The sequence below is a fragment of the Hippocampus guttulatus genome, chromosome 7 (assembly GCF_054856545.1).
Source record: "Hippocampus guttulatus isolate MCC_2025c chromosome 7, RoL_Hgut_1.0, whole genome shotgun sequence".
Classification (NCBI taxonomy): domain Eukaryota; kingdom Metazoa; phylum Chordata; class Actinopteri; order Syngnathiformes; family Syngnathidae; genus Hippocampus; species Hippocampus guttulatus.
In genome coordinates this window covers 8,844,941-8,872,289 of record NC_141267.1, presented here as the reverse complement: position 1 = coordinate 8,872,289, position 27,349 = coordinate 8,844,941, and the positions used below count along the sequence as shown (strand labels likewise).

Genomic DNA, 27,349 nt, shown 5'->3' with positions numbered 1-27,349 from the left:
TATAATCAGACTTCTGTTAATCATCTTTAAAGGGGGGTAATTATTCTATCAAACAGGTGGAATTCCATTACGATGAGTTTCCAAAAAAGTGGCAAGTTGCAAATTACATTTCAGACAAATGTAGTTAAGTACAGTAGCGCGCTCTTTTTTTTTTCTTGTTCATGCATTGCATCATGACTGTATCAGCAGATACTCAAAATCAAATGAATCAGATTTTAGTGCAAAAAAACTTGATTGAGACATCCCTATATATGACACCGTCGGAATTTATTGTCGGTCACGTGTCACTCTGATCGTCGTCTTAATGCAACGGTCATAGTCACAATAAAAAATTGCTTGCATGAGAAGTGATACTACACTCCAGCCCGTTTTCTGCTCAAAACAACGGAAGGCATGGGTGTGTGGCTGTGAAGATTTGTTTTTTTTGTGTGTAGAATTTTTATAGTTTCAAAGAACATCAACATGTCTGACGTCATGTGTATGGCTGTGCCAACCTAAGTAGAAAGGAATTCTCAGTTCCAAGAGGAAACACCAGAGGAGCCTGTGGCTACAAGCTATTAAATGCACAAACTGGACCGAGGGCATAATTGGAAAGACCTGTGTTTGCGGTGCTTATTTCATATTTGGTAAATTATTGAGGCCACCTGGTTTAACTTGACTTCTATGTATTGAAATGGTGAACAAGTCGTCAAGAATTGTGCAATGATGGCAAGGTGTTTGAGAGTGCTATCTAGTAACTAGAAGCTAACTCATTCAACTACGAGCTTTGGAGCACACTAGCGCCATGTGACTTAAGCTCTTAAGTCGTTGGCATTTTGTGTTATATTTGTGATGTTTACCTTCGCCGTTTCTCCCTGGGCATTCTAGAACACCTGAGCAACTTAAAATATAATACAATAAAAACAAATTTTACAAATGGTGTATCACCTTGCGCCAGTCTCTCCAGCCTTTTGCCATGCTCTGGTGGGATACAATACCTGCAGAGAAAAGCAACAGAAATCATCAGCTGGTCAAGCAGAGGAACATGAACAATATAGGAATTTTGGGACATGTTTAAAACCAAAAGGAGCAGAATGTTGAGCAACCTGTTATTTTAAGAAAGCTGACATGAATTATTATAAGTTATTATCATGCATCTTTTTAACAATAAGAGTGACAAAAATATGTTTCCTCTATACGGCAGTATGAGCAACAACGAAAATAAAGAATAACCATTTTTAGGTCAAGATTAAACACAACAGCCATTTGGTGTAAAGGGGAAAGTGACATGCTGTAAAATAAGGCAGAGAAAACAAAGATGACAGTGAGCACAACAGCGCTGACAGAAAAGTGTAATGAATCAGAAAATGGGGTATGGTAGGTGAATCAAAACTATATGGGCAAAATGGTGAATTGGTCAGAGATAGCAAGATAAGGCGTCACACTGCCATCTGTAGGCCAAACATACATCTTCAGATTTCTAACTTTTGACTAGTTTTGTTCAACAATGCTGGATGTATCTAGCATTTAACCACACCAAATCAAAAGCATCCTGTCCAAAGCTTGGGACACTTAAAAGGTCTATTTGGTCATTGTCTACACATTTATGTCAACTTTGGTGCACTAAATGTAAACAGTGACGGAACCCTGGGTTTGATATACCCAGAGGTCTAAAAAGCATTGGGGAGTTTCAGTCAGATCCAGACAGCATTGACAGGTAAGATAACGTGTTGATGTCCCTCTGTTTACATGACTTGTCCATTTTTTCTCATCTGGGTCGTGTTCCTCAGGCAAAACTTGGTCTCATTTGGCACAACTAAAATATAAATACATGAGTTTGTCACAAACACAACATGAATACATTATATAGATGGAGACCCATGTAGGATCTTGCCCCAATTTCTGCAGTTGTGTGGTAAAGTCTCGGCACAATCCCCTCTTGCTACCTAGGAAAAAATAGCTTTATTTTACGTGCGTGCTCTTCAGATTCGTGCTTCTAACACCAAATGTGTGAAAACCCCTCCCACAACACCAATTCCATATATCAGGAGTTAATACTTTTAACAAAACAAACCGAATGTGAAAATTCTACCAGGAAATTACGGTGGTGGTGAAGTGGATTGTTCTCAAATACAGTAGATTTTTATTCCATCAGCTACACATCAAATTTCTCTGTCAATAGAGAGAATTAGAAAAATGGGGGAAAAAAACATAAACCCAAACTATTGGTAATCCTTTGGGCCATCGTTGCTAGGCTATATTTGTGCCACTCATCTGATAAAGTTAAAGAGAAATGAATAGTTAAATAGCAAACATGTTTTTTTAAAAGTTATATTTATTGTTAACCCCACAGGTTAAACTAAATAATCCAACTTAAATTGGGGGCTGGAACAAATGGATTGCATTTCCATTTATTTCAATGGGAAATATTACCTTGATTTGTGAATGTGTCAAGTTACAAACGGTAACAAATTTGTTAACTTGAGATTTCACTGTAAACATAATGTACATATAAACAAACAAACTTGCATACACCCATATAGCATGGTGTTGTGTGTCCATAAATGAACTGAAAAACGGACTGACCAAGACTTGGACTGGCCAAAATGCAGGTAGTTGATGCTGTAGAGATCCATGTCCTCAGTGTGCCAGGCAAAGGTGGTCTTCCACATGCCGAAGTACAGGTAGGGAGTGTTCACACCGTCTATGACGATGCCACACTCTTGCTCCACCATATCGAGCAGTGTATTCAGGTGGCCAATGTTCCATTCTTGAATGTCCTGATTAGGTACAGAATGCACTTTAGACAAAGCTTGAACTAATACTACAGGGTGGGCCACAAGTTTCCATTGATAGGGAACATGTATACTATATATACATATTTATTTGTACAGATTTCAGCTACCCGAGGACAGTGGTGCCCCAGTGCAGTCCTCGAGAGCACCTATCCAGCATGTCTCCCTACCCTACACCTGATTTAAATAATCTGGATTGTTATCAGGCATCTTAACAGCTTGCTAATCAAATGAATCAGTTGTGTTTGAGGATGGAAACATGTTTAAAAGGCTGGATAGGGGCTCTCAAGGACCAGACTTGTGCACCCCTGCCCCATATCATTGGTTCCAAAGCACTTTGTAGGGAATTTTATACAAATGTACAGCGTGGGCTGTACATTTGTGGTCACACCACCAGATGGTGCAACAGCTTTGAAGATCCAATTTTTTTTTTTTTTTTTTTGCATGGCGAGCAGGCCTTCTTTTGCCAGGTGACATTCTTGCGCCTTTGTGCAAACTACATCTTTGTACATGTAATAAGCATGTGACAAAAATGTTGGATTGCTCAAGTCTACCCACTTACTGAATTATTCAATGTATATTTTCGTCTTGAACGATCTGCTCTCTCAACCTGTGGACCAGCTCTGTGACTGACATCTGATTTTGTTCATGATCAAGCAAATTTATGGTTGACCTCCTGCTTTATTCAAAACAGCAGGAAAATTGACAGGCATGGAGTTTGCCACTTGCTGTCGACTGAAAATGACATCACAGTCCCTTAGGGCTCAGGTAACGACCAATCACAGCTTACCTACTTCTGCGTTTAGTCATGTGACATTCACAAGCTGAAGGTGCATGACTAACCAGTATGTCCACTTTCTAAAACTTGATATACAGAAGCCCAGATGAACTGGTGTGGCAATTCCATTTAATTTACTATGCTTTAAAATGGTGTAGGAATAAATGGTGACACGCCTCCAACACATACCTCATCATAGATGGATCCACTAACATCTGCCCCGTAGATGGGTGACACAAAAGTCAGGTTCTTCCAGTATTTCCTCTCAAGGTCATCAAAGTCTTTATGCCGTGGCGTGCAGTACCTAAAACAGGGTAAACACACAAATTGAGTTAAAAACAGAGCTGACAATGAACCTGCAATGACAAAGTAACAGTCAGACCAATAATGCCAAGCATTTGTGTTTTAAACTTAAATCTGCAATCCTGACACTTTCATTGCTTTCGCGGGATGTGGAAAGCAGCTCCTGCAAATCATCGATAATTTTGGGAGATAATTTACTCATCATTCAGAGACTGTGCTGAATTTAAACATTGGAATTTCAGACTCTCTACAATAAATATTGTTAGATTTCTGTAGTCCTCCATGAATGCATACTGCTTAATTTTGTGTTGACTCAAAATGAAATATTAGCAAACATCTTTTTTTACTTTGGAAAACAATGGTCAATCTTTACGAATATTATCTGTCATGCAACAGACAAAACCAATAACTCAATCATAACTGTGTACTCTCAGCAGTCAATTTGAAATAATATCCTTTTTTGGAACAAAGGGATGGAAATTTAAACAGGTTTTTGCTTTATGCAATTAACTGATTAATCGCCAGCATAATCAACAGTCATTGATTATTAAAATAATTGTTAGTTGCAGCCCTGCTTTTAACTTTTTTCTTTTAAATTGTTCTCTGACCAAAACTGGGGATATGGGACCAACAGTGCATACCAATTTAAAACTGAGATTTATCGTGACCAAAACTAAAACGACAAACTCAGTACTAGAGCTTGATATCTTGATGTTGCAATTTAACAAAGGGTGACAGTTCACCTACACACGGGTCCATGAATATCTGGACATTGATGCAATTTGTAGCATCAATTGAAATGAAGCAATCAAGATGTGCTTTAAGTGCCGACTGAGCTTTATTTTGAAGGTATTTACATCCAAATCAGGTGAACGTGTTGGAATTACAACACATTTTTATGCACTTTCCGTGATCGTATCTGTATCGTGAAGCACTGACCAATGAATTTTGAAGCAGGGAAAGGATTTATCTGTCATTCACTACACTTGTTCTCTGTTGTTCAAGGTCTTTTGGTGTTGCTGAACTCATCGGTCCCTTCTCTCTTTCTAAGAATGTACCAAACAGTTGATTTGTCCACACCAAATGTTTTGATTTTTCAGCCTAATGATGGCTTGCTTCACTGATAGTGACAGTTCTTTGGGCTTCATTTTGAGAGATGACCTCACCAGTTTCCAAATGAATATACCACACTTGAAATGAACTCTTGGCTTTTTATCTGCTCTTTGCAAGTGAAATAATGAGGGAACGACACATGCCTGGCCATGGAAGAGCTGATTAGCCAATTGTCCAATTACTTTTGGTCTCTTAAAAAGGTGGGAGGCTATAATTACAACAGCGTTTACCTGATTTGAATGCAACTACCCTTAAACTAAAGCTTAGAGTCTGCACTTGTTTTATGTCAAATCCATTGTGGTGTTATTCAGAGCTGGAATACCAAAAATCATGTCAGCATCCAAATATTTAAAAGTATGTTTAAAGGCTGCCATGTGTACACATCCATCATGAGATTGTTTCATCACCAGCAAAAACCTCTCGCGTCCTTACCCCCCATCTACATGAATCGACATTCAACCATCTACATAGGTACATAACAAGAATATCAAGTTGGCTTTGAGTCCCTGTTGTGAGAATGTTGACTTACTTTTTACTGTTAGCCAGTTTCCGGTACTCTCCCACTGTCATGGATTTCTTCTGGATGTTGTACTGGGTAAACAGACCAGATTGACCAGTCACCACTTGCATGATGGGAGCTGGGATCACCATATCCTCAATGGCTTCATAGGATTTCCGTGGTTTCCAACCTTCCGGTGGAATCACCTAGTCGGATACACGATGTTTAGCACTTTCAAGCATTTTTTTGTTATTGTAAGAAGAAAAACATTACCGGAGAAGCATTTTATTTCAAAAAGTACCCCAACATCACATTGCATTCAGGATAACAGTAAACCAAAATCTACTTTTGAATATTCATGAGAAAACCACTCGTTCAAAATCTGACCTTTGTGACCAACGGAAATATCTTTAAAAAAGGAATCCCACTCAGTGCAAACCAAATGCATCTCGCAATCCCAATAAAAGACATCAGAGAATATAAAATAAATTTACATTTTAGGCGCAGCTGTGTCTTGAAGTAGCAGCTGAATATGTTGAATATTTCACATCGACTTTTTTTAAGCTGAATAGTTTACACTAAATAATTTTATGGTACGGTAAAATTAATTTGTAATTCAAATTCAAAATCTGATGATTTCATCGAATTGCAAGCCTCGGTCCAAAAGCTTTCTGTACTGAACGGTTCACAGATTTTACTGGGAGTACTGTTGCACCCCTAGCAGCAATAGTTTAAGTTATGGTCAAACTAGAGTGGATCCGCAATAATGGAACCGTGACATCACCGCAACGTCACACAAGTGAATGTGAATACCTATCTGCCAGGGGAGGGAGTATTGGTATTATGATTTATAGTCATATAAATTGGGCATTGCTTTCAATTTTATTCTATGTCAGCTGTTTCACATTCAGAGTTTGTTGTCAAGTTACTGTAAATATGTGCAGCTTCTCCACTTGAGATTCCTTCATCCATACATTGATTTTATCTGGATTTTTATTCAATGATTACACAACGCATATCTTTTGTGTCTTTTTGTTTTAACACTCAGTAGTTTGAGCTGTAACCTTACCAAATACACAGGAACAATTAAATATTTATTCATGTGTTGTGCTCACCTTGGCTAGCCCAGCACGATGAGCTCCTTCACTCTCCATGTAGACAATGTATTTGGCAAAGTCTTTAAATTCCTCCATGGTTGGACGAAAGGTCATGATCTTGCAGTTGGGGTTCTTAGTGCAGGACGGTGGTGGTGGTGGTGGAGGCAGAGGAGCCTGGGGCAGCTCAGAACCAGGCGCAAGGCCACCAGCGATATATGGCTGTGAAGGCTGAGCCTGACTGGCAGCTAGGGCAGGAATGGGCTGCGAGGTCACCACTGTCTCAGGTATTTCAGCCAGCACTGGCTCCTGGATGGGAATCCCATTTTGAGCTGTAGCCAACGATGCTGGAACAGGATGAGGAGGCACCATTGTATCCATGACTATGTTGGTCGCCATTAGGGACACCTTTAAAGGGTGCAGGTAAACCTAGAGAGGAAATGTGGACATTCAGTATTTGTCAGTCTTAAAGGGATCCTAGATGATTAGTGGTGACGTCATGACCAGGTCATGGTAGTTTCAATCACTCTTTATTAAAACGTGCAAGACTGGGAGATTATAAACCAAACATGGCCACATCTATAAAAAGAGCTTAGCACAAGAGGTGAGAGAAGAAGCTACCGACACCTTTCCAGATTACTTATACTAATAGTATAAATTAAGTGATAGACCTATTATTGGCCGGGCCGATTATCAGGGCTGATATGTGGCCCTCCTTTTTTTCCCCGTTTTTTGAAGACAGAAGATAAATTCAAACTGGGTTACATTGGATCTGATGGTTGCAGCGCACTTCTCTGTTTGCTGTGACTCCCATCCAGCATTGGCCCACCCTTAGCACCATCTGATTGGTTGCTTGTGCAGTTTGTAACAACCGGTCAGAAGTGAAAACTGCATGTTCGCTGCTTCTTCAGAGTTATACGCATAGGGGGAGGTAAGGCTACAGACTTTAGCGAAATTGTAATAAGTCTGAATCTTGTACAACTCACAACTACTTGTAAGATTACTTTGAGCCCATGAATATCATATAAAAAGCTCGCCGCAGTAAACTGCCTTGCCTTGGGGCTAAAGCTAACCGGTCCCCTTTGTCACAATGCGGAGCCAATTAGCTCTGTAAACCACATGACTATGGAGAGGCTTGAAATAAGGCTACTGACTGTAGTGATAGGGAAATAAGTATAAAAGTAAGAACTGAGTAGGTGCATGTGTGTGCGTTGTATGCCACATTATAAGATGGTCCAGAATTTGATGACAAAACACTGCAAGTGAAAATCCAGTCATTTAGAGCTATAATTTTCACTTTTCCTGCTGTTAAATTGGCATAAAGTGACGAAAGATCAGCATGACAGTGAAAACCTGCCTGCGAAGCATCTGTCGGGTCAAAATCGGGCTACATTTGTGGAGTCTGAGTGTTAGCCAATGTAGCTAAACAGCGAAACAGAATGATATTTTTGTGATAGTACTTGCTGTAAAAGTTTTCAACTAACCACGAATGCAAATATTTATATAGGCAATCACACGCGAGCAATTTGATGCATTTGGGAATCAGGGGTGTCACGATTGGAGAGTAATGTTGGGATATTGTTGGTCCGACCTCAGTAAAAGAATGTGTATCGAATTATATCTGACTGCATCTAAAATCTCCGATGTGAGGAGTCCATTTCAGTCAACTGCTGCAGCACTTGTATCCACCATCGCCATGCCGAATCCAGAATGCACAGCCCATGCGCTCACAATAACAGCATCTGCTAATGCACTAACAAGGTGTATATGCATGATATAATATTTTAAGTTCCAACGACTACCGTATTTTCACGACTATAAGGCGCCATTAAAAGTCTAAAATTTTCTCCAAAATGGACAGGACGCCTTCTTGTCTATGCGCTGAGTTCCAAAACCTGACTGACAGCCGACACGCTGTTTATATAGAGAAAAGGTGGAAGTGACTGTGGACAGGCATGCGGCAAAGAAGTCGGCCAATCAGTGAAGGGTGGGCGTGTATATATACACATATGGAGAGCAAGAGAGAGAAAAGGCAGATGTGAGTGAGGACAGGCATGCGGGGAAGAAGTCCGCCAATGGGTGAAGGGTGGGCGTGTAAGTGGACGCTAAAGGTACGCCCCAAGCAGGTACCAACACCTGTATAGAGTGTGGCTATGTGCATTGTTGCAAAACAACTTCGGTTTTGGTTTCTAAGAACCCCCGAAAATAAATTCTACAAAGAGACACGCCTACGAAGCTCAGTTCAAACTTCAAGCCATCGGTTATGCTTTTGGCATGCGTGCCCATCTCACAGCAGCGGTGAAAAACCAAGTCAAGCAAATGAACTCTGAACTTGCCGTTATTCCCGGAGGCTTGACTAAAGAACTCCAACCGCTGGACATCGGCATCAACCGGGCGTTCAAAGTAAAGTTGCGAACGGCATGGGAACAATGAATGATCGATGGCAAACACAACTTTACAAAGAGTGAGAGGCAGCGCCGGGCGAGTTACGCCACAATTTGCGAATGGATTGTGGCTGCTTGGACGAACGTGTCTGCTTGCACTGTTCTTCGAGTTTTTGGCAAAGCTGGCATCATTTCTGTGGAGCCACATGGCAATGAGAGTGACTGACAACGAGAGGGAACACGGCGTTTTTGATGGATTACCGGTACTTGCACAATTGTTCAATTCTGATACAGAGGATGAGGACTTCGATGGATTTCTGGGTGATGATTGATCGAAAAATGTGAGTACATTGTACGATGGCTAAATAAAATACAACGGAACTCAGTTTTCCGTTGCCTTTTTAAAAACCTGTTTTTAGCTTGTATCTGTATGTCTTGGCATGCTACCGTATGCTTCAAGCTAACGTGTTTTTAGCGTGCGCGCATGCATGCCGTATGTTTAAGCTGGCGTATGTTTTTCCACTTTAAAATTGCGCCCAATAATACAGTGTGTTTTGTCTATGTGTAAAATACAGAAATAGCACCCATTAATGAGACTGCGCCCAACCATACGGTGCGTCGAATGGTCGTGAAAATACGGTAGTTCATATTTTGGGTCTTTATACTGCATTATTAAGCCTTTAAGAAAAATACTCTCTCTGTTTAGTTACTTATTTTGCATGTTGTTTTTTCAGTATAAAAACCTCACTGAATATTCCACTCATTTAAAGCCATCCACAATATTCATTGTTTTTAATACGTATTCCAATTGCCAGGAGCCATCCTGGTATAACCACATTGTTCCAGAGACTCGACAACAACGCAGAGAGGTGTTTTCGTGTGAATTGGAGGTACTCAGAGTGGTCCCCCATTAACAGTGGGGTCAGACAGGGCCACGTGGTCGCTCCTGACCTTTTTAACTGTGTCTCTGACCACCTTATGATCCGAGTCCAGGAGCAAGTCTCAGGTGTGTCATTTGGCAACCTCCACCTGACCGACCTTGAATATGCTGATGACACCACCCTGTTCAGCAACTCCCTCCAACACCTCAGCAGTGCTCTCTCCATATACCAAACAGAAGCAGAAAAGCTGGGCCTCCAAGTAAGCTGGCAGAAAACAAAACGTATGTATATTGGTGACGGATTCCACCCTTCCCCGTTTTTTGGCACAGACGAAGTGCAATTGGTCAATTCCATCATCTACCTGGGCTCCACCATTACAAGCAGCGGCGATCTCAAGCCAGAGATCGACCGCAGACGTGGCCTCAGCTATGCAATCGCTAAGGCGGCCCCTCTGGCGCCACCACTCAGTGTCCCAAAAGACCAAGATGCATATCGATAATTCAGCAATTCTTCCCATCCTCTTGCATGGTGCAGAATCCTGGCCTTAAAACAAGACCCCACACCAGATGGCCTGATGTCATTAGGGAGCATCTCTAGCACCAGGGCCTTGCCCTAGAGGACAGCGGACCTGGTTCATGACCGTGGTCATTGCCGGGCCCTGGTGAAGCTGATCGGCTCTACACACTGTGACGACCCAGTCAGGTAGTGCGGTATGGAGAACGCAAAGTTGAGTGGAAGTCTCAAGAGCCAGCGAAAAACAGAGAAATACAGGCAACTGACATCAAAGACACTCTCTTCAGAGTTAAAGCTACAAAGAGATCGCCATCAGTTGATACAACAAGGACGGAGTGAAAATAAAGACGCAAGTGTTATATAAAAGAAGTGCAACCGGTCAAATGGAGACACAAGGTGAGTCAAGTCAAGTACAACTTTATTGTCAAATGCGCTGTATGTACAACATACAGCACAGGTGAAATGTCCTCCCTCTCAACCAGACAACAAGAGGAGCCGCTGCGGGTGCCCGCGCCGCCATCAAAAGAACAGTTAACATGTGTTTTTTGTTGTTTTTGTCTTTTGTCACATGGTGTTGTTGTTACGTCATGTGGACCTGATGTGGATTGTTTTCAGCATTTTTGGCCACGACATCGTCAAAGAAGAAGAATCTGTGCTTGGTGGTTGCGCCTTCTCGGCAGCACACATGTACCAGCACTGATTTTTTGATTGGGAGGAATGAGGCGATTGTGTTTTGCTCAGTGGAGATGTCGGCACTGTTGGACAGTCGGCGTGGGTGGGGCTGGATGGATGGCTGCTGAAGTTGAGGATGAGGAGAGAGGAGCGTCGGCGCGGAGCGCTGATGCGTATTTGGAACTGAGAGTCGCCGCTTGGAATTGAAATGGATTTACATGGGACAGGAGAAGCGAACCAATCTCTTTTTTCGTCAATGGATGCTATAGCTTCTTGTTGACTTTGAAATTTAGCTTGTAGCCGACATATGTACATTTTGAGCATGACGTCTCTGATCCAATGGTGAAAGGACACTTTGATTCTCTCCTCTTTCATCTCAAACTACTTTAAACAACAAAGTGTGTGAGGGAAAAGTGGTTAGTCAAGTCAAGTCAACTGTATTTATAGAGCACTTTCAAATAGCCATCGCTGCATACAAAGTGCTGTACATGGAGCAATTTAACATGCACAATAAACAGTAAAGCAAATCGATAATAAAGGCGGTAGAAAGCACCAAACAGTAAAACCAAGAACAAATCTAAGTCATGCTGAGTCGAATGCCAAAGAATACAAGTGAGTTTTGAGGAGAGTTTTGAAGATGGGCAGCGAGGAGGCTTGCCGAATGTTCAGTGGGAGGTCATTCCAGAGAGAGGGACCAACAACAGAAAAGGCTCGATCCCCTCTGAGCCCGAGTTTAGTTAGTTAGGACTGCACAACACTCCGTGTTTTATGTTATGTGTTGTGTTGTGTTTATTATTTTACTTTATGTGAACTGTTTTGTTAAGCGCTTTGTTACAGCTGTCGCTGTTGTGAAAGCGCTATATAAATCAGCATGTATTGTATTGTATTGTATGATGTCTTTGATCCACTGGCGAAAAGGACACTGATTCTCTCCTCTTTCATCAAACCACAAAGTGTATGCAGAAAAAGTGGTTAAGATTGCACGACTGTCTTATGTGTTTTGTTGGATTATTTTGTCATTTTATATTAACTCACTCCCAAAGACATTTTTAAACGTCTTTTCAAACTTGGTCCAGAATTGGCTGGTATTGAATGAGTTAACTGTTCTTTTGATGGCGGCGTGGGCACCCGCATCGGCTCCTCGTGTCTTGTTGTCTGGTTGAGAGGGAAGAAATGTCATCTGTGCTGTAAATTGCACATACGGCGCATTTGGCAATAAAGTTGTACTTGACTTGATACAATGCCAAGTTCATAGCATTGTGAACATCAGAACAGGATAGAAATCCAACACCAAACTAAACCATCAATGAAAAAGATGGAGAACCACTGCTGCACTAGAGCAAAGGTGGACCACACTCCACGCTACTTATCATGTCAGCTAAGTGAATATTTTCAGCCACATATGCCAACATTACATGTTAGCATGCTGATACAGTGCATTTTTTGCAGAGATTTCCCTTCCAGCCAAGTGATCACAAATGGAGTTAGTTTCATCCAATAATAAAAGAAGCATACAATGAGCAAACCGTATATAATATCAGAACATATATTTAAGTGTTGGATGTGCTTCTAGTTTCCTTGTACGTGTGATACAATGTCGTTTTAAGTATATACCGTATGCCATCCATATTGTCGGGATCAGACAGGACTACATATTACGGTAACTCAACTATTACGGTAACTCAACTGCTATGTAAAGGAATGGTGACCCCCGTTCTTCAGAACCAAAACAAATGAGGGCCTATACCGACTCTTTCAATGCGAACTGGTTCACGATCATTCCGCAGGACGAATCATTCAGTCAGCGGTGAGACATTTTACAGTGGGAGAGCTGATCAAAATATTTGATTTCGATTTTGATATCACTGGTCACTTTACTAAAAACCAGTTGCTAACGAAGAGATTAGCATGGAGGATCTACTATGAGCGCTAACATAGTGTCCGGGAAAACAGAAAACTATCTCACTGATGAAAGTTTCCGCTTTAAAAAAGGTATCCTGCATCTAAGTCCGAACTGGTGCGGATATATGTGAATTACGTTTCACGGTACCCTTACATTGCTGTATCCGACTCCAACAGAGGTTAGCTCCCATTTAGCTATGCCGTACGGGTAATTAAAGGAAGGGGGGAATAAAAACACCACGACGACCACACGTCGATTAAATTAGAAAAACATCTATGCACGTGAACACGGCGGTCCACATTAGGGAATCGTTACCTCCTGCAGCGGAGTGTCTCCTCTCTTTGTATTTTTCAGTCGATGAAGTGTCGTTTTCTACAAATTTGATGGCCCGAGCTTCCTCTAGTATTTAGCGAGCTAAAGCTATTCGTGTCACGCCCACCTCTGAAATTGCACATTACGATTGGCCGAATGACACCAATAATAGGGGGTTTATCACAAACTCGATGATGCGATTGGCTCGTTGGATCACAGACAGATAAAGCAGCCAATGACAGCCGTTTAACATTTATAACGTTTACGTATGTCAGTTGCCGTTTATGCCAGGCACGTACACAGTCGATACGTGCAAATCCTGGGAGAAAAGTTAACGTCAAAGAATACACGTTCATGTTCATCCAAACAAACTACACAAAGATTTTTTTATTATTATTTTTATTGAATAACAATGAAACGATAAAATTCGCAAATTGTGCAAGCAGTTCTAAAACCATATCAAAACTAAAATGGACATTATACAATTTCAGAAAATATACATTTCCCATTTTGTAAATGTTAGCCTCAACAACAGAGACCAGCTGCCAGGTGGTGGCTATTCAAACTTCTGCAGTTAATGGTAAATTATCATAGAAGGCAAGCAAGTCATGAATTACACAAGTATATTCAAGATCCAGCTCAAGAGCGATGTGTGGAATTTTATACATTTCAGCACTTCCGTATTGTGATTAATTTTAGTAGTTTTAAACAAGGTCCTGTCCCTAAAAGGGGACAAATGACTGGATAGCAATACAATTAATAAAATGTAAAAAGAGAAAAAAATACATGAGACTTCTGGACTCAACAAAATAACAGCTAAATGGAGGTTTTACACAACATTCTTTAAGCATGTTTCTTCGGAATTAATTCCAATTATGTGATTTTATCAGGGCAAAACACCATGTTGAACAGGCTGACAGAACAGCCGCTCTAATTGGGCCTCGGTTTCTCAAAAAAATAAAAATAACAAAGAAGATCATGGTAAAGAAAGCAAAATTAAAAAACTGCCAAGTCAAACGATGTCTAACTGATGGTTTAATGTGCAACATCAAGTTGAATTTCATGACTGTAAAATTACTCTTGTTGTAATTGAAACAAAAAAAGCAGATTTGGGGACATAGTTTAAGATGTTGAACATCCTCTTCAGGAGTAATCAATCAAAACCACACAAAACAAATGTTTGACACTTCTTTCTCAGTGGAGTTAACAAGTATTAGTAAATAGACCAAAAACTGTAAAAATCACATTTCGTGGTTGCAACGTCATAAAGGATACAGGCAGTAAGAAACCAAAAAAGACAAACAAAAAACAATTTATCATAACTAACACATCATTGAAGAACCATCATGGAAGACAGAGGAGCACTGAAGTCCACAAGAATGGTAGATTTATAATTCATAAGAATATATTAGGAGAAACGAATTCTTTATTGCCTCTAAACGACAATTGCCCTTACACTTTGCATTGTTTCTACCATGGCTGAGTTGCAGAAGCTCTTAATCATCGGCCATTGCTATAACCTGGGAAAAATTGATTCAGGATCTCTTGCAGAGACTTGTTGACAGTCATGGAGTAGTTTTTGCCCAAGTCATGTCTGCAGGCCGGGCAGGTGTACACATCTGCCCTGAAAGAACGCTGAAGGCATTCCTGAATGTTCAAAATAAATATATTGTCGGGTCAGCTATAAGTTTATAACACACACACACACACACACGCACATTTTTAACATAGGTATTTTATTTTACCTTGCAGACATTGTGATGGCACTCAGTGGTGATGGGCCGATAGACTACTTCTTGGCAGCAAATGCAGAGGAAAACTTCTTCAACTTTGTTCAGAAATTTCTGCAGAGGCACAATATTAGATGTGTGAGAACACATTTTTTTCAAACAATCCATTTTTGTTTGTATTTCTTGCTCTCCTATTGTCAAAGAAACACCAGAATCTTCACAAATCTTGACCAGTCAGTCACCTTAACCAACTACATTGTTGCCTTAATGTCAATTGATTCATGTTTTTGACAGATGTGATTTTAGCAGGAACCGACAGCAATGCTCACCGGGCCGAGTGACAGTGACTCCATGGCTTCATCCCACACTTTCTTGTTTTGCGTGTCATCCTTAATGAGTGCCTTCTGCTCTCCAGACAGCTTGTATACTTCCACTTTCACCTTCTTGGGACTCTTGGCTGGGGAATTCTTGGTGGATTCTGTCAGGTGAATAGGAGAATGCTAAATAGTAAATACACTAATAAATGAAATGGTACAAAAGGTACTGGAATTTTCTTCAAACCTGTTATTGAGGTCAGAAAAATAAAAAAACGACAGAATTTTTTCCCTGGCCTACTGATGAGTCAAATACATTTTTCAACTTAATGCCTTTGTATAAATATTTGGACAAATAATTAAATGCACCTGATTAAAAACCGCAACAGCTAAATTGACCCATAAATATATATATATATATATATATATACAGTATATATATTTGTCCACATACTAGGAGGGCAGACAGTTTAGTGGTCCACTGTGACATGTTTGATAATTTCATAGGTTATCTGTGACGAGACTGTGGGTAAATCTACTGACCGCTTTAAGATCGTCAGTAAAAACTCATGAATAAACTGCATCACATTAAAAGCTACAGGATTCAGAGTAGAAAAAAGTAGCAGCTTTTAGACCGTAAAATACAGTAATATTCCAACGTTTTGCTTGCAGTTTTCCCTTGGCACCATAATTCATTGATTAATTTTAAAAATAAATAAAATAAAAAGGTGGAATTCACATGGGGTGCTGACATTTCACAATTGCAGTCAATATTATGTTAAAAAAAATATCAATTGTACCACCCAAATGGAGAAAGTCATCTTACCAATGCTCTGGGACTCTCTCTTTCTCTTTGCCTTGCTGGGTGTTTCCTCCTCTTCTACTTCATTTTTGTTCTCTTTCTCCTTCTGATAACCTGCAGGATACTGTCACAAGATAAAGTGGATTCAACATTGAGGCAAGGAAGACAGCAGTGTCATAAAACTCAAATATTGCATGCACTTTTTCCAACTCAACGGATACAGTACAATGAGATAGGATAACCTTATATCTATCTCTATCTCCCCCCATCCCTTTTCCGATCCGCTTTATCCTCACAAGGGTCGCGGTGGGGTGCTGGAGCCTATCCCAGCCGTCTTCCGGCAGTAGGCGGGGGACACCCTGAACCGGTTGCCAGCCAACCTCAGGGCACACAGAGACGAACAACCATCTGCGCTCACACTCACACCTAGGGACAATTGAGAGTTTTCAATCAGCCTGCCATGCATGTTTTTGGAATGTGAGAGGAAACTGGAGTACCCAGAGAAAAACCCACGCAGGCACGGGGAGAACATGCAAACTCCACACAGGGAGGCCAGAGCCGGGATCGAACCCATTACCCCTGCACTGTGAGGTCGACGCGCTAACCACTGGGCTGCCCATATTTTATACAGTATATATATATATATATATATATATATATAAGTAACCAGGTGAACCATACTTAGACTTTTGTAGTGAAGGTTGCCTTGTTTAAGAAATGTAGCACTGTCACTTTAAGAGCACGCCTGATAAAAACACGCGGGAACCTATAGCACGAGCGAGAATTAGACCAGGAAGTGAGGGGAGGATGACCTGCATGTGAAGGAAGATAGTCACTGAACTGTGTATGCCACTCGTACCAACTTCATATACCAATGATCGTCGTTGTAACCCTGGTGATATTCAGAGCAAAATATCGTGATTTGGAGTTTGAAATCTGCCGCTGGTGAATCGTGTCAACAGCTGCACAGCGTCAGTGTTCGCAACATGACAAGATGTAAATGGGGGTTTTTTGACTGTGGAATTATATGAACTGTGTTCTCTGTTCTTTAGAGGGGAGATCATTTGTGTTTTTCCATGTGTTTTGTATGCACCCAACATGCCGGAAAGTGTCGAGTAAGTGTGTCCTCTCAACACATTGGATTGTAATGATTAGTCGGTCTGCGTTTCATGGAATGTTGTGGCTTGGAAATAATGTATTTTTATTTCTCTTTCCCTATCAAGCAAGCCACTGCTGTTGTTTATTATGGTATGATTGTCTTTAATCTGTTAGATCATTTTCTTTGATCTCTTAGATCCTTTTTCGAACTCTTTTAAAATTCAGTTAACATCTCAGTCTTTCATCTTAACGCTGTACAATTTTTAATTGTTCAGTCGGGAATAAAGCCCACATAAAAATTATTTTGTGTTCAGTCCAGTCTTTCCAAAGACATATCATATATATATATATATATATATATATATATATATATATATATATACACACACACACACAGTAATCCCTCATTTATCGAGGTTAATGGGGACCAAAACCACCCGCGATAAACGAAAATCCGTGAAGTAGCGACCAATTAACATATAAATTTAAAAAATTGCCCCACGTGGGCCTTTGCGCTTGAGCAGAGTGCACTAACAGACACACACACACACTCTATGTGACTTGCTGTTGTTTTGCTGATTTTCACTGCTTCTGGCGAACTTCAAAAAAACCCCACGTTTTTTCAATGAATGAAAAAATCCGCGATGCACCGAAGCCGCAATAAACGAACCGCGAAATAGCGAGGGATCACTGAATATATACAGTATATATATATATATAGAGAGAGAGAGACATGTACATATACATACACGCATGGATGCACACACTCACATATACATACATACATACATACATATACATACACATATATACATATATATATATATATATATATATGGCTGAGATTGACAGGATATTTTGTGCGAGGATCATTACCTGCAATGCAAGACCAAGTTTCTTGATACGTTCCTTGCCATCTCTGGTCCATGGTGCTGGCTCATCATCATCCCGCTTAAGGAGGTAGCGCCAAACCAAGAAGCCAGATTTGCCTTTGGCGGGCCAGTACTTCACGATCTAAAGTGAAAGACAAATCACTACAATACAAATCTGTGAAATAACTGCAAGACGGGTTATAAATTCCAATCTTACTTTGTATATCCCATCATATCTGTTTCCTTCCTCAGGGCAGTATTTACTGTGCTTTCGTCCTTTCCAGCTGCGAACCACTCGAACTGGCTTCCCATCCTTCCAGTTCTTTGCCTGAGCACCATTTTTGTCGTTCACAGGAACATTGCAGTTAAGAGCAAGTGCACTGGAGAAGACCACAGCGAATAACAATTTGCTGAATAAAATTAGAAATGTAGCTGAATGAGATTTCGCTTGAATAAGGTTGAGCATAAATCAAACGTACCGGTTCATGTGAGTAAGTGTCTGATCACATGATTGCTCAGCAGTCCTCTTATTCCCAGACAGATCTCGACCTCCAGAACCGGTGTAAGTAAACTCATTCCCATCATCCTACAATACAATAACAAAATATACAGCGTGAGTCCCCACTTAACAGCTCACATTCACTGCCAGCCCAGTAAAAATGGTTCTTTGACCTATACAGCTGTCAGTAGTATTGCTACTTTCTGGAATCACATCTGTCAAAAGAAAATACCAACATACCACATCATCTTCATAGCCTCCTGCCAAGACCAGAGAGTAGGCCCCATCATTGTTTCTGCCGTGGATCCCAGCTACGTGTGGCCTGTGGACGCCAGACTCACTCACCTGGAAACAACAAAACTCTACACTGACAACCATTGTAAAGACCGCAAAAACCTTCAACATCGAGGGTGTCTGACTAATTGAAACAAGGCCGTATTTATATTACTCAAGCACACCCAAGGATGCTGGGTTGATGGACTTACCTGCACTCTAAACTTCCACAATGAGCCAACAGGAACACCAGGGATAGGGCCATAGTGATTTGATGGGACAATGGTACACTGCTTGGTTCGCCCAACACAGGCCATTCCCTATGAAGCCGACACAATCAACAATGTGTCAAGACAAATCTTTGTATTCCAACTTACTACTTCACACTAATTGTTGAGGAAGCGGCAACCTGAAATACTCAAAAAGCCATTTTACACGTTAGCTACCACTGTGACAGAGAGACACACACACAGACAGAGACAGAGAGAAGAGAGAGACAAAGACAGAGAGAGAGAATATACAAATAAAAATCAACAGGAGCAACAAAGCCCCTTTGACATCCAAAATGAAGATAATACTGCGCATATTGGGATTTTTTTTGTCAGTTTACCTGTATGTGTATTATATAAATATATATACAGTATATATATAAAACACGCAGATTTAGGTCTGTTGAATATTTTTAGAATCGGTTATTCATATAAAATTTATTTTGCATGAAAGTGTATTCTAAAAACATTTTGTCCCATTTCCGTTTATTAACAAATTATTGTTGTTTACTTGGTATCGTTTACTGCAGTGTTTTTGAGTCTTTTTCGAGTCAAGGCAAATTTATTGAAAAAAATTGAAAAAATCCCGCAGCACACCACTATCTGAAAATGTGGGAAAAAAGCTTACAGTAATCCCTCGTTTATCGCGGTTAATGGGGACCAAAACCACCCGCGATAAACGAAAATCCGCGAAGTAGCATCCAATTAACATAAACAGGTTAAAAAAAACGTTTTTTTAAGTCCGCAAACGGTCCGCGAGAAGCTGCAAAACAACAGCGAGTCACATAGAGCAACATATACAGTACTGTACTCCATGTATATGTAAAATAAATAAATATATATACTGTATATATATATTTTTTTAATCCGCGATGCACTGAACCCACGATAAACCCGCGAAGTAGCGAGGGATCACTGTATTTTAACAATTAAAGTGTTATATTCTTATTATGATGGTTTTTAACATTGTAGAATAACGTTATATTATAACACCTTGTATTGGAATCAAATAAACTTCTATCAAGCTTGTTTCTCCGTGTGTTCACGCAGGCGAACAACATACTCCACATTTTTGTTTTGAAGTGAAGGGTGTTTTGTTTGGAGATGGAGTTTAAGCTAACTTGCGGCCATCGAGCTTTTCACCACATACCAAGCACAACGGAGTCGGTGCCGTTGCATCTCAGGTAAAAGTACAGTAAATCCAAATGAAAGATAGCTTTCGTTGTATTGCCTCATGCAAGAAACTTCGCCTGTCTCGAAGCAGGCAATTAGCTAGCTGCTGCTACGTACCGGTATGGAAGAGTATTACACGATTACTCTGCCAGGTGATAGACCGCACAGGGGTACAAATTGGATCATTTCCCACGGCACACCTGACAATATCTCGCGGCGCACCATTATTTGAAAAACAATGATTTAGTGAACAAAAACAATCAAAGAACAATTAAGCAACATCACACAAGTGGCATTGATGTTGTACTCACCAACCTTTTTGAAACGAATTAAGCACCACTCATCCTTGTTTATTGTCGAATCAGACGCTAGAGTACAATCGGTTGTAGTTTGTGTTACTGGAGGATGTTTAGTGAAGACACTAATTGAGAGATGATATGAGGATTTAGAATGTTGGTCATCTTGAGAATTTCCAGAAAGGGCTGCTTTGGTTACATTTAAGGATGGACATCCATATTTTTGCAAATGACCATGCTACCAGACTCATTGTTCATTACATATTTCCACAAGTTCATGGAACTGTTGCTAGTTAACTGCTTGGCCCAACCACTGGTTGCTTTCAATTGTTTAGGTCAAAACGGGTCTGACGATTAATCAACTAACTGCCATTGTTAAGTGTCGCCTAGCAGAGTACGTAATTGGTTCAACCCCTAGTAGCCAACACGTTTATGTTTCAAGAATTAGAAACACAGATTGAAGTAACTGACTCACTTTGCCCCAATCCCTCTGGCTTGAAGAGCTGGCAGAAGCCATTTTAGCTTTCTTCTTACTCTCTTTCAGCTTCTCTCCAGCACGGACAACCTCATTGGAGTCATTGCGGCAATTTGGGCAATACCTGGTCGAGCCAAACAGGAAATGTTACAAAATGGTTCAAATTCAATAACTGACAGAACATCGAATCATACTGACCAATCTTCATCCTCTGGGATGGCGGTGAGCGGTGGGTTCAGGCAGTATGTGTGATAGGCCAGGTCACATTCGTCACACAGAAGCTGTTTGTCAGGATCTTGCTTGATGCCGCAAATGTTACAGTTACACCAGCGGCAGATTTTATCGGGGTCATCCTTGCATTGCTTGCACTCAGGTCCATTTGATCCTTGAAGACACAAATGTCAAATCATACACTGCAGCCTCAATCACCAAATAAAAAATACTTGCTTATGTCACAATACTAATGATTAATGAGGTACATGCTTCAAATTAAACCAAAAGTGAGTCTTACTTTTCAGTGGGCTCTCAGATCCAGCCGGCATATCACTTTGTGAACCAGGCTCCTCAATTTTGTAAATTTCAGTCACAAACATAATCCGGCAATCATTGAGAGAGTCCCCTGCATCTCTACAAAAAAGGTAACGATTTTTATTATTGTCTCAATTGTCTGCAATAAAGTAGCACAACAAATAAACTTTGACGAGCAACAAATTTTAGGATTTCAATAAATCCACTCTGGGATTTTCCCTGGGATTAATAAAGTACATATACCGAATGTATCTGTTCACCATTGATCAGATGAAACATGAACAACAATCTATGACTAAAAAACACATATATAAAACCTCAGATTTCACAACAATAAACTCACCCAAGAATAATCTTTGCGTAAATCTCCCGCAGGGTGCGTGTCTCCCTTTTCCTCTGGATCTCAGCATCATACCAGTAGCCACGCTCCTTGGGATCATCTGGGTTGTAGTTGAGCATAACAATCATACCAGGCTCCAACTGGTGCCACTGGTACACAGTCCGGGCCCTCGGGCGAACATCCTTAGCCAGAAGAGGAATCACGCCGTTCTCTGGATAACTGTGATGCAAAATATTAATTTGTCATCCTAACAATTCATCAACACTCATAGGTGTTCCTCTCAGATTAACACATTTATAAATCATCCACACATGATGGTCTTTCAGGGAAGGGGTTTATTGCTAGATACAAAATGTCAGCATTAATATCACGAAATACAAAATGTGGCCATAATTTAGTGCAGTAGAATCAAAGGAGTGGGGTGAAGTGTGTTTAAATGCTCAATACAACAATATATTTTAGGGAGGAAAAAGGGTCTCTATTTATATTTTGTCCAACCAAGAGCTCAAGATCAAATTTGAAACAATTGGTTTCACTTTTCATGTTTAAGCTTACTCTTCATATTTCACGTGGTACAGTATCTCCTCTTGTTGATGCTCAACATCAACTACATCCACTTTGGGAGTCTTGGGGCTCCTGGTGACATTCACGATCTGGGCCTCAAACCAAGCCCCCATATTCAAGTCCCTCGCATCCACCATTTCATTGACCTGAATAAATATGCACAAAATGAACAAAGAGATTTAGGAATAAAGTCCAAACCAAGAGTTGGGATTTCAATGACCTGTAGGGGTAAAGCGCTTTGTCATAGCTGCAGCTGTTGTGAACACGATACAAAAATAAAATATTGTAATAATGTATTGTATTACATTGCCTGAGGGAGTTGTAAAATAATGGATTTGTGTCTTGAGGTAATGGAAGCAAGATGGGGTGGCACAGAATCAGGAAGTTGCAGATGTTTTTTTTTCACTTGTGGTGTGTACATTTTAGGTGAAGAGGCTTAATTGGGGTGTCTCTTATTTCAATAGAAAGCATTTGATGCGTAATACATATTATATATGCGCGCTGCACATAGACTGATGTGTCTATATGAACGTATAGCAATTTCAAGCGAGCTATAATCTCTCTCGATGCTTCGGAGATTTTGCATTGGAGCTTTTCAGACTCGGTGTGTTAATTTTGTTGTCAATTCTGGCTAATGAAAGGGGTATCTGGTACACTTTGACAGTCTCTAAGTTCTTGGTGGTTGTGGCAGGTGCAGCGAATGTTTGCAGAAATGATAGTGAATAAACAAAAGCAATGAAACAGTACAAAAGGGGTGCCATACAAATAGCTGTTAGCCGAACCGTGGTTAGCATTAGAGCTGTTTGGCTATAATAAAATTTTCACTGCTGCGCCTCATTTTAAAAAAAATAAAATAAAAAAACTGATATAGTTGCTCGTGCCTATGATTCAACAAGACACGTGAACCGAACTGGAACAATCAAACCAAACCATTTTTCAAAAGCAATCCACGCACGCGTGTGCCAAACCAGACACCAGCAAACAAGTTGAGAGACGGGAGAGAAGCGGTGCGAGTTGATGTGTGTAACAAACACACATACAAATGGCTATTTACAGAGTCTGGGGGAAAAAAACTATCATGCCAATTTTTTCCACATCGAACAATAAATCAATATAGCAATTATTGAGACAGGCCAAATACAAATAAAAGTTTCATTTGAGGTTTTAACCTACCTTGTAAAATCCGAATCCGGGTTCCAAGACCTGTGAGGGGCTTACTTGGACAGAGGTACCAGCGGTCTGAACTTCCATCTCACCATGAGTCGAGCTCTTGTCAGACTCACTCTGGGTTGAGCCGCAGCCAGAATCAGAGTCAGAAAGCTCTGCTTCTTTGTCTTTGTTTTTGGTCATTTCAACAGAGGGCATGTTCTGTCTAATTAGCAACTGCACGATGTCATTAAGGCCCACGTTGTAGTCAAATATTGTGTGTCCATCCTCCATCTAATGAAAAGAATTCAGGACATGGTGACACACTGCTCACAAATGATAATCCAGTACAGACTTGCAATGCATGCAGGTGTCGAAAACATTCCTTCACTCAAAAGGTTATTCCGCCTTACCTGCTTGCCACGGTAGAACAACCTCTGTCTCTCTGGCTCCACCTTAAATAGCTCCGAAATCTTCAGGCGCAGCTCGTCCACTTTGGTAAGTTTGGAGAGCGAATCGACCCTGTGGGTCACTTTGCCATCCATTGTTCGCACTTGAATCCACATTGCAGCTGCCCTGCATTGAGATTGACTATAGATGAGCTCAAAAACAGAATTTCCCACGAAACACCTCAGAACATTTATCGAAGCACAAGTCAAAATAAGAGATATTCAATTAGCTTCAACACAATGTACAGCATCCACAACAGTGAACCTCTGCTATATTGGGGTAAATCAGTTGCTGCCCACCTCACTACGTTGTGGATTTTTATGCAACTTTTTAATGGGGGTTTGCACTACACCAAGGATGCCACACTGTGAGTCCGCCCTGAATTAATCCCCCCACAAACCCCTCAAATTCTTAAAAAAAAAAACACTGATAAACATGCAATTGACATTCTTACATCTTAAGTTGTCCATCTCTGCACCACACAGTAAGGATGCACCGATACAGATTTATACACGTTAATGCCTGTAATCGCAATCTGTTTTTAACTCACTTTATTTTGAAGTAAACAAGAGAGCGAACATGGTATCTGTATATCCACCAGACACTATCTTCTTTTTGGTCTCTTTTCGATGCTCTCTTTTTACAAAGTGCACCTGTGTTAATTTGAGGCACCATATAAATGCCCTGTGTGTTACAAGCTAGGTTTCCATTAAATGTTTGGCAACACTGTTAGAAAAACACACAGTCATTTTGTGTGTTTGAACAATATTTCTTTTAAATAAAACATTTTGATTAAAACTAAGATGTAATGGCATTATCAAGTATCAGCGCCTGGTATTGGGGAGTACTCAAATGTAAGTACTTGCACTCTGACTCGGTCTAAGAAAAAAATTGGTCGCAGGTCATCAATAGTACAATGTCAAGTTCAAATTTAGGGTTGTGCAGCTTCAGTGTAGCAAACGTGCTGTAACATGTCGGGCAGCATTGAGGTCTGTTGGAAGAGATACAACAAAATTAGCATCAAAATGAAGAGATTGAGAAGGTCCCCAACTAAACTACATTAAGAGTACAGCTGTCCCCTCTGACGTGCAGTGTTCACATGGATGACATGGCAGTCAACGGGTAGTTTATGAGAGGCAGTTTTGTCAGTCATTTGGAAATGGTTGGAGTTTGCAGGATCAGATGCTGAGTAAAAAAAATAATAAAATTGCTTTATAGTATGTTCAGAGGCTGTTGTAACCACAGGGAGTGAGCGACGCCACCAAATTATTTTTACATTTGAAATGAAAACAAGATCAAAATTTCCTGCAGCTGAATAGTCAAGAAATACCAAATGTAATGTAACTAATACTTGCTTCAAGTTATGCGTTAGAGTTTTCAAAATAGAGAGTAGCATTGTAACATTTAACAGGAAATGCTTTTTTTTTTGGTTTCCAAAAGTATGCATCATGCAATGGTATCATTTTCAGGGACAGGGTTGGGAAACGATAAGGACACAACAACTTCTGTTTCATTTTAATCAGCGGCAGTTTGATGTTACATGTTAATAATCCCAAATAGAATATTTGAAATGTTTTATGTAAATATGTTACGGACCATGTTTAACTCTTTCAGGGACAGCGGTTACTACAGTAGATCATGTTATCCTGGTGCATGAAAGGGTTCAACTGGGCTGCACGGTGCAGGACTGGTTAACACAGGTGCAGGATTTGATTCCATCAATTCACTGTAATTATGACTGCTCATCTTGTGAAATCAAATACTTCATCGTGGTGTATCATCTTTACAATTTGGTTCACATTTAAGGAAAGTGTGAGGCCTCAAGATCTGTTTCATTCTTTTTCAAAAAAAAAAAAAACCATCACTGCCCATTCCATTGCTTTTAATTTGTAACAACACGATTTTCACACACTTTTTGAAGTATTTTTAAAATATCAGAACGTCCTTAATCCATAACATAGTGGCAAAATGTCACATCCTTGGGTCCCTTTATTCCAGCTCTTTCCATAGACATTAGTCTTGCTGGGGGAAAAGATTTAAATTTTGCCGTCACGTCCCCTCCTTAAGGTTCATAAAACCGTCATTGAAATGTTGTCTCCCGATCTCCATTCACAACGTGCACTTTACATTGCTCATCCATTGAGCAATGTACAGTACACGACAGTGATGCTCTGAAAAACTGGACTGTCACTCGTGCACATCACAAAGGGAGGGAACAACCTAATTTAAATACAGTGCGGGAAACTGCTGAGACCACGCCCAGTTCTTTTAAAAGCAAGCACATCCGGACGCGAGGGAGCGCTCGCAAACAATGTGGCGTCGCCCTGACAATGAAACGTACCTAAAGATTATCTTCTACAGTATAGTATATCGATGAAAACTTTTTAGTACAATAATCAAGTGGCCGCTGTTGGTGTAAAACCCATCGCAGGATGTTTGTAGTGCACTTGGCATCCACTCTTGCGTGTTAGTGACCTATTTGTTTCTCTTTGACTACAAGCATGGATGCGGTGAATCCAGTACATTACATTACAGCATTCTTAATAATTAGTAACCGTAAGCATCACAATAAAGTAACTCGCGACAGCAAAGTATATTCGCCCGCACTCATTCCGAGGCTTAACCTTACAACAAAGTCAAGAGCACGAAGTCTTTAGGGCATCTTGCCATGCATAGACAGCCACTTTCGTTTTACGGCTAGACAAAAAGCTGCAGCATGGGAGTGAAAACTAGTCCGGAGTGTCAGGTTGGTCCGCCGTAGTAAGTCGTTGTGATAAACGCTCAAGTAACGAGGTATGACAAGTTAGCTAACGTTTGTATGCTCGGCACTGGCTTTAAATATTAACAACAAATTGAAAAGTAGTAACCTACAAGGAACAAGAGCATACCTGTTTGTCCACGTGTAAAAAGAGAAACGGGTGAACTTGCTTGTTTAAGTCCCGTAACTTCTTAACAGCTCCGACAAGTCTAACTCTTATGCTTGTTGGCTTCCTTTCAATGAGTAATTCTTCAAGACTTTGATATCCCGCCTGATTTCACATTTGTTGTTCACTATTGGCTGCTTTGCTCACGCTCTCTCCATTTTATTGGTTAAAAGCGCCGTCGATCTCCAGAGTAAATGGCGCTCAGTTTCAGCGCGCGAAACGTAATTCTCGTGGGCGCAGCTCGCTTCCAAGCATTTATCGCGAGATGATGTGGTGCCCTCAATCTGCCATGAGAAATGGTTTGCTCTGGTTGTGGTAAACAACATCATGGCGGCTTGCTTCGTGTGGTGTCCAAAGACAACGTTAACCG

General features: G+C 40.5%; 2 protein-coding genes across 2 annotated transcripts in view; both read right to left on the bottom strand.

The window, feature by feature from the left end:
• kdm4b (lysine (K)-specific demethylase 4B) overlaps nucleotides 1-13,343 on the bottom strand; it is a 28,821-nt gene extending 15,478 nt beyond the window's left edge. The window contains exons 1-6 of the mRNA XM_086115657.1: nucleotides 13,230-13,343; nucleotides 6,583-6,990; nucleotides 5,498-5,673; nucleotides 3,742-3,856; nucleotides 2,566-2,759; nucleotides 928-977 (exon numbers count right to left, since the gene is read on the bottom strand). Coding sequence (XP_085971783.1) covers nucleotides 928-977; nucleotides 2,566-2,759; nucleotides 3,742-3,856; nucleotides 5,498-5,673; nucleotides 6,583-6,960 — 913 coding nt within the window. The 5' untranslated portion in view covers nucleotides 6,961-6,990; nucleotides 13,230-13,343. The remainder of the gene's footprint in view (nucleotides 1-927; nucleotides 978-2,565; nucleotides 2,760-3,741; nucleotides 3,857-5,497; nucleotides 5,674-6,582; nucleotides 6,991-13,229) is intronic.
• Nucleotides 13,344-13,627: 284 nt separating this feature from the next.
• uhrf1 (ubiquitin-like with PHD and ring finger domains 1) lies at nucleotides 13,628-27,065 on the bottom strand. The gene is made up of 17 exons (XM_086116376.1): nucleotides 26,944-27,065; nucleotides 24,019-24,181; nucleotides 23,633-23,899; nucleotides 22,451-22,605; nucleotides 21,899-22,114; nucleotides 21,539-21,654; nucleotides 21,226-21,412; nucleotides 21,028-21,151; nucleotides 19,027-19,134; nucleotides 18,782-18,886; nucleotides 18,522-18,628; nucleotides 18,260-18,422; nucleotides 18,047-18,184; nucleotides 16,097-16,196; nucleotides 15,286-15,434; nucleotides 14,972-15,070; nucleotides 13,628-14,873 (listed from the first exon to the last, which is right to left on the bottom strand). Exons 2-17 carry the CDS (start codon nucleotides 24,169-24,171, stop codon nucleotides 14,727-14,729), a joined length of 2,334 nt encoding a protein of 777 aa, XP_085972502.1. The 5' UTR covers nucleotides 24,172-24,181; nucleotides 26,944-27,065; the 3' UTR covers nucleotides 13,628-14,726.
• Between the last annotated feature and the right edge of the window lie 284 nt (nucleotides 27,066-27,349).